The sequence below is a fragment of the Sinocyclocheilus anshuiensis genome, unplaced genomic scaffold (genome assembly GCF_001515605.1).
Source record: "Sinocyclocheilus anshuiensis isolate Anshui unplaced genomic scaffold, SAMN03320099.WGS_v1.1 scaffold674, whole genome shotgun sequence".
Lineage (NCBI taxonomy): Eukaryota > Metazoa > Chordata > Actinopteri > Cypriniformes > Cyprinidae > Sinocyclocheilus > Sinocyclocheilus anshuiensis.
In genome coordinates, this window is record NW_015542395.1 from 450,975 (window position 1) to 459,228 (window position 8,254).

The window sequence follows — 8,254 nt, forward strand, 5'->3', positions numbered from 1 at the left end:
ATAGATTGGAATTGGCATAAAAATAAATTTCCAAAATGGAATGTGCATTAAAAAAAAGTTCTGAAATGGAATTTAGGTAAAATTCTAAATTCTAAAATGGCTAAAATGGAATTTGGAAGAAATAAAAAGGAATTCATATAGTCATCCTGAGATTTCCCCTCAAAAATACTCTAAATAAGCCAGAGTAAGCTTATTTTACATTTACATTTTAAAAGTTTAGAGTTAACTTTGCATTCAAAAAAAAATTTGCCGGATGCCATTTGAGAGACTTTTTGAAGCTGCGTTCACGTCTGGCCGAAATTACCGCAAATAAAAGACGACAACTCCAACATTCTGCTCAAAGCTGCTCACACCATCAGACACTGAATGACATGTTTTTATGGTAATACTCATTATGGTTAAACGCATCCATTTGCTGCTTTGTAGTTGATGGCAAGAAAATACGTTTTCACTACATTGATTCATCATTACATTCTCTTACAAAACACTGAAGTACTACAAAAGCACACGGGTAACAAAAGTGATATAAAAAATGATGGTAAAAAACAAGAACGGAGGCATCTTTGACAGTTAAAGGCAGTAAAGCTAATCAGGGGTATAGTGGTAGCTTTTGACTACCTTTAACTTTTATTTTTAATATAAAGTCACAACTAGTAGTTAAACAATATAAAATTTTCAATGTGGACACTGATTTCTAGAGATCAGGCTGGCTGACAGTCGATATAAAGGCAATAATTAATGTTTATTTATTGTTAATTATGCATACACATCAAATTGGCAATTTATAAAACTTTCTACTGAGTCTTTATTTTGAAGAGTGTAACTATGTAGCTGATGCTGAGAAAGAGTGGAGCGAGGAAAAGAAAGAAAATGGGAAAGTCCATCTTAATCAGAGTTGATGGGAACGCAGGGCCAATAACTGACGGGCAGAAGCAGAGACAACACACCCGAAACTGTGTGAGTAACTAGAATCTCCCTCAGCTCCTGAACGCATGCTAGAGGATGGAGAAGAATGTCAGGCATCTCACATCTCAGTTCACGTCAGCCGAGCGCATACTACCCATAATGCAGCTGTCGAAATTTCCCTAATATTTCCAGTGAAGCAGATCTTGCAATGGCAAGGCCTCTAACGTGAGTGCTATAATATTTAGCACTAGTTCACACATGCCTTACTGAAAAAAAATATGCCTCAGTGTTGTTACTGTTAAGATTAAAGGAACACTCCACTATTTTTGAAAATAGGCTCATTTTCCAACTCCCCTAGAGTTAAACAGTTGAGTTTTACCGTTTTGGAATCCATTCAGCCGATCTCCGGGTCTGGCGGTAGCACTTTTAGCTTAGCTTAGCATAGATCATTGACTCTGATTAGACCATTAGCATCTCGCTCAAAAATGACCAAAGAGTTTCTATATTTTTCCTATTTAAAACTTGACTCTTCTGTAGTTACATCGTGTACTAAGACCGACGGAAAATGAAAAGTTGTGATTTTCTAGGCCGATATGGCTAGGAACTATACTCTCATTCCGGCGTAATAATCAAGGAACTTTGCTGCCGTACCATGAGTGCAGCAGGCGCAATGATATTACGCAGCGCCTGAAAATAGACCCCAGCTAGGTAACTTCCAACGTGACCGGCACTAAGTTTGTGTAGTTGGTTATGTTGACGGAAGTTAGCCTATTTTCAGGCACTGTGTAATATCATTGTGCCTGCTGCTGCATAGATTCAATGATCTATGCTAAGCTACAGCAAAAAGTGCTACCACCAGACCCGGAGATCGGCTGAATGGATTCAAAAACGGTAAAACTCGACTGTTTAACTCTAGGGGAGCTGGAAAATTAGCGTATTTTCAAAAATAGTGGAGTGTTTATATATTTGTAATAATATGTTTAAAAGTTTTAAAATATCAAGGAAAACTTAAACTAAACTTGAACTTTTAAAAAATTTAAATTAGAAATGGTACCTTGGGAAACCAACAGAAATAAAATAAATTTTAGCTGAAGAACTGAAATAAAAATAAATTAAATCTAAATAGAAATAACAACAATAAAACACAACAACAATAATAAAAAAAACACTAATAAAAAAAATACATAAAATTACTAAAACTTAAAACGAAAATTAATATGAAAACTGAAAATATACAAATAAAAGCTCCTTCAAAATAATACTATATAAATGTATACTATTAATATTATAATAGTATATAAATAATAATAAAACATTTATGGGATGTTGTATGGCATGATGAAAAGCAAAATAATAAAAATAATAAATAAAAAATAAATATTAAATCCTTGTAATGAACAGTCTATTAAAATAATAATAATAAAATATTCTATCATTAAATCATATAATTTATTAGTCTAAATGTTGGTGTGAAACTGGATGTTCACCAACAAAAACAACAAAAATGTAAGTGAGGCCTAATTTTATCGTTAGAGAATCAAGCAGATCATGAGAAGTGGGCATTCAATAGCAGATTGGAGTAAAGAATAAAAGTAGTTTGGGATAATTTGCACAGATGAATTGTTCCCAATAACACCAGGGAAAAAGACAAAAAGTTCTTTCATTTAGACTAGAAACGGCAATCTTCTCTGTGGCAGTCGGTGCCGAATTCAGCCGTAGCATCCATTTTATTGTGCACCCTTGAAGATAGCAAGGCGAATTCAATTTCAGACGGATCTCAGACTAGATAGTTTTTCGAGTGGCGGCCGGCCGGTATTGATTGGGTGCCACACAGTTTTGTTTCTCTGTCTCAGAATCTTGCGGCAGCAGCGATTACCTTTCCACCCTCAACCTATCATCCCTCCCCGCACTCCCTCGCTCCCTAATTCACATCTTCAGCGTGAAACCTCTCTGCATCTCCACTCCGTCCTCGTCTCTCAGACTGGCGGCTTCGTTCGCTGTCTTTCTGCCCTCAGCAATCAAATCCGGTGAACAAAGTGTGACTCCAGAAATCAGCGGCAGCGCAAACAAAAGGATGTGACATCGTCAGCCCTCAGACTGCAGAGGGAAACAGATGAACAGGAAACAAACGGCGTCTGTAATACTGAAAATATGCCACAGCCTCAAACAAATGCAAATAATTCATAATTAAAAGAAGAGTTCACTCCAAAAACGAAGATTATTATCTAAAGATAAGGATACAACCAAAAAGTGGTGCATACGGCTTGTGCTCTATATTAAAGGTCAAATAAAGCCATATGATAGCTTTGTGTGAGGAACAGACTGAAATAAAAATGCCTGCACGTTCCTGTCCAGAATTAGGAAATGATGTGTCAACATTCAGCTACTAAACATGTGCGAATTTTTGGTGTCAAAGACGTCAATGTTTGTGGTTAATCGACGTGATTTTCAAAGACTAAGCTACTGAATGCTTGCTTACATCCCATTATTGAAGGTTTTATGGGGAAGTGTGCGGCAGAAGTGTGAATATAATTGCATACTGAGGTGGACTGTAACGTGTTGTTGTTTGTGTTGAATGAGGTGTCAGTCTGTTTTCCTGCTGGCCTTTGGCACCGATCAGTGATTCAGCTGCCAAAAGACGCTGAGGGGTTTTTGCAAGGGGGGATTTTATCTTAACAAATATCAGACAGATGACAGACCTGCGACAACAAAAGCATCGACATGCAGATACTAATGACGGCACACATGCTACAATCACTCATAGGGCTGCAAATAGAGAAGTGTTCTTAAAGGGATAGTGCACCCAAAAAAGAAAATTCTGTCATCATTTACTCACCATCATGTGGTTCCAAACCAACAACGCTTTGGTTAATCTTCGAAGACATTTTTAATGAAACCTGAGATTTCTGACTCTCCATGACAGCCAATCAGAATCCATCCGACATCCGAGTTCGAACCTTTAAAGCAGCAGACGACGTAACTGTAGAGTGTTTATAATAAACAAAATGTTATTGTGCATTGGTGTGGACACTAATATAGTTATCATCTTTGGTTTGAACGGGCTTTTATTCATATCAAGTTTAATTTGCAAAAGAAACCGGAGTAGAAAATCTGTGAGACGTTTGGTTACTTGAACTATTTTTGAACAGCTGCATTCTTACGCCAACGCTACGTTAACAAACATACAATACAACCAGTGCAGTCAGAATGAGCAACGGACCTACTCTTGTGAGTAGGGCTGCACAATTCATCAAATTTTTAATCGTGATTACAATTATGGATGCCACAATTACGTAATCGTTCAAAGCGGCAATTAATCGTTCAAAGTCCACTTATGTTATTCTGCACGCTTAAGATGTGTTTTTTTTCTTTCTACATGTTATCTTAAGGGTTTTTCCCATTATTTTAATTTTAGTATAACATTATAATACCATTCATATTTTTTTTTTTTTATAATTTAAAGAAGAAACCAATCCGATGCATAGTTGACATTTGCGGCTTAATACTATAGAAAAGCACTAAAGGTTTTTCAGTTAAGAGTGTTTTCAGCTTGTTTATTTTCATATAAAAATACGGCATGCAGTTGCATCAAACAATGGTATAAACATCATTCAATATAAATTGTGATAATCGTAATTAATAATCGCAATTACAATTTCAGGGGAATAATCGACCATTATGATTTTTGTCATAATCGTGCAGCCCTACTTGTATGTTATTTTATTTTAGATGAATCTGTGAAAACAATTTAAGGCCCGTTCACACCAAGAACGATAAGTATAAAGATAACTATACTGTTTGCACCAACGGACAACAACATTCTGTTTATCCTAATAAATAAGCGATGCAGTTTTGTCGTCTGCCTCTTTAAATGTACACGCTCTTTAAACTCGTCTGAATTCTTATTGGCTGTCAATGTTTTGAAAGTTTTAGAGTGATTCCAAAGATCTTGTTCTTCTGTGTTTTTATTGTTATAGTTGTGGTGTGGACATTCCTATTCTCATAGTTTATAGTTGTAGTTATCGGTGTAATCATATTATTGAACTGAATCTGTCTAACGACTAAATCAGTCAGAACTGCATTTGCCAAAAGTGAACAGATCATAGAGGCCACTGGTGCCAATGTTTGTCATGATCTACTTAGGTTTATGACGCTTTTGGGAAACGCAGCCCAGAGCGATTGTTGACTTATTCATTGAAATCTTAGTCATTAGTTTCATTATGTCCAATTTGAATGGGGGTGTGTGCTGTTAATGCTCGTCAATTCCCATTCCTACTGCCTGTTATTCCGTCTTTTCACTGAGATGCACACATTTACACTCAAAAACCCACAACACGGTCAGAAATCAGACACGCGCCGCACGGGTGCCCTGTGCCGCCCACTGTGCCATCTTTAGCTCTAATTAAGTAGCCGGGTGAGTTACAGGGCTATTGTCCACCTGATTTAGACATAAAACAAGATCACATTAATATTTAATAGCAGTCCCGAGCAAGATGATAGTAGAGGTAAGGAGAGCGCTTTGCTCTTTCCCTAATGTATTACATTTTGAATACAGCCATCAGCTCCGGCCAAACACGAAACATCAACAAGCCAATCAATATTTTGTTTTATTTTTAGAGTTTCCTGTCGATACCAGCAGCATGATGCCATGCACAACACAAGCACATGCTGTGTAACCCAGATCTATACCAATTGCTCCATCAATACACATTTAATACAAATAAACCAATTAGCTTCGATGGGCAGCCATTTCACATGTCTGTGTTGTCTGTATCCGTAGCCGATATTAACTCCAGGCGAAAACAATAGGCAGCAGGGAGTATTGGATTTCAAGAGGAACGATTGTTTTGAACATTGACACATGCATGTTCACCTGATCACAAATGTAGGGTAATGCAACGCTGGTGTCAGGCTGGAATACAAAGCCTGAAACGCTAGTTACCATGGCAGCATCCCAAACCAATTCCATACCGTTCACAATTTAGAACAGAATGCATGAATCTCCACACATTCTAAACCGGCATAGCTATCTACTACCACACGACTGCAACATATTCCAGACCACCAGGTTGGAATGCAAAGCATGAAGCTCTTCAGCATCCCAAGCCAATATATACAAGACTGTTCCCAGTAATACAACATATGAATCCCTGTACATATTAGGATCTATTATGCCAATATATTCCAAACAATTCAGCAATCTAACAATATACTCTCAACAATGCTGGTTCTCAGTTGTCTAACATTGGGTCAACCAATAAATGGCATAATTTGGGAAGTAGTAATAATAATAATAATAAAACAATTATAAATAAATAAATATATGTATCAATATGGGTCATGAAATATAATATCAATCAATCGCTATCCTTTACTCCAAGATTTTCCAGAATGTCAGGTTGGAATACAACACATCAAACTCTACAATCACCAATTCCATACCAATCCCTATCTAGAATATAATTGCCTTGATTTTTACACGTGCTAAACCAGCATTTCTAGGATATATTACACCAATATATTCCCAACAATTCAGCATTTCAAATATATATTTCTGACTATTCCCAGCATGGAATGCAACTACTGGTAGTTACTATAACTACTGGTAGTAGTAATAATAATTTCTGCACAAATACAGGTCATATATTACAATATTGGGATACTACAATTTATAATATACTCCAATGTTTTTCAGAACAGCAGATGGGAATAAAAAGCATGAAGCTCTACTGTAAAATTACATCGGCCAGCATCCCAAACCAATTCCATACCATTCCAAATTTAGAATATGCATGAAACCCTGACATACTAAACTAGTATTACACAAATTTATTCACAACAACTCAGCGTTCAAAATATTTATTTTAGACCATTCCCAAGATGAAATAAAATGCATGAATAAGATTAACTAGGATTACTACCAATTAAGGGTAAAAATCGGTTCTTAGTTCGTCAATATTGGTTGTACCGATAATTGCATAATTTGGAGGAAATAATAGTACTGCTAATAATAACAACAATATTTTTTCTAGTAATTATTGTTACTACTACTACTACTACTATTAATAATATCTGTATCAACACAGGTCATTAAAAAAGCAATATCGGTAACGCTAAATCGCTATCCATTAGTCCATTACAGCAGGTTGCTACACAAAGCATGCAGTTCCCGTGCCAGCATTCCAGACACATATCCCAGACCCCTGACAGGCTGGAATACAATACATAAAGCCCTGCATGTCTGAACAGTTCACCCCAGCTCTCTTTGTTAAGCAGAAATTGTTCTGGTTGTCTTTACCGCACTGTCGCGTTCAGATTCAACCACCGATCATTCTTCACGTCGCTTTCGCTGCAAACCGCAACACATATCGTGCTGAAATCTGTCAAGGCTAATTTTGTTCATTTAATTACATCTAGCTGTCTCCACTATCGTGTTCCCTCCAGCTTTAACTCATTGTGTTGTCCTTTGTGTGGATAAATGTCAAGGAAACCTCGAGGATTATTCGGCGGTGCACCGCTGCTTCCCTCCCCGGCGCACAGGCGCCTTACCTCGGCACGCAGCTCGGCGACGATCGGTCCACTTCCCAGGTGGCGTACAGGTTCATGTGCACCGGCCGATTGGAGGTGATCGCCACCGGTTTGGAGGGCTGCGGAGACGGTACGCCTCCAGTCCTCGGGAGCCCTCCCCGCTCCGACATGCTGGAGGAACCTTATGTTTGAAAACAATGAAGGAAAACCCGAATAAAAAAACGCCGATCCTCTACTGCAGCACAATCATCCGTCCACGAGGACCGAGGCTCGGTTCTGCTGATCGCGACAGTCGGACCCGCCGTTCACCGTCAAAGTCGCTGCGAAATGTTTCTCAAATTGCGCTAGTTGTTTATCGTTGCAGGAAGCGGAAATTTCTCTTTTGCTCGCAGAGAACAGTCACGGCTGAAGAGCAACGCCTCTTGTGAAAGACGAGCCCTCACAACCAACCCTTGAGAGAGAGAGAGAGAGAGAGAGAGGGAGAGAGAAAGAGAGAGAGAGAGAGAGAGAGAAGATGTTAGTGGCTTGAAGTTGTTACTTTATAATATTTATAATATATATATAATATATATTTATAATATTTGTAAATGTTTACATTATTATTATTTATATAAAAAAAACACGTTTATCCAAAAAAAAAGTTAATAATATTTATATTGTATTATAGGTATTTATATTATATTATATAGACGTCAAATTACACCCTATCCAAAATATACTCACTTTATAAATATATTTAACATATTTTTTAATATCTATCTATCTATCTATCTATCTATCTATCCATCCATCCATCCATCCATCCATCCATCCATCCATC

At 37.3% G+C, this 8,254-nt stretch overlaps 1 protein-coding gene across 1 annotated transcript in view; it reads right to left on the reverse strand.

Annotated features, from left to right (window-relative positions):
* Positions 1–7,903, reverse strand: part of pacs1 (phosphofurin acidic cluster sorting protein 1) — a 64,937-nt gene extending 57,034 nt beyond the window's left edge. The window contains 1 exon segment of the mRNA XM_016492043.1: positions 7,456–7,903. Coding sequence (XP_016347529.1) covers positions 7,456–7,604 — 149 coding nt within the window. The 5' untranslated portion in view covers positions 7,605–7,903.
* Positions 7,904–8,254: the final 351 nt, after the last annotated feature.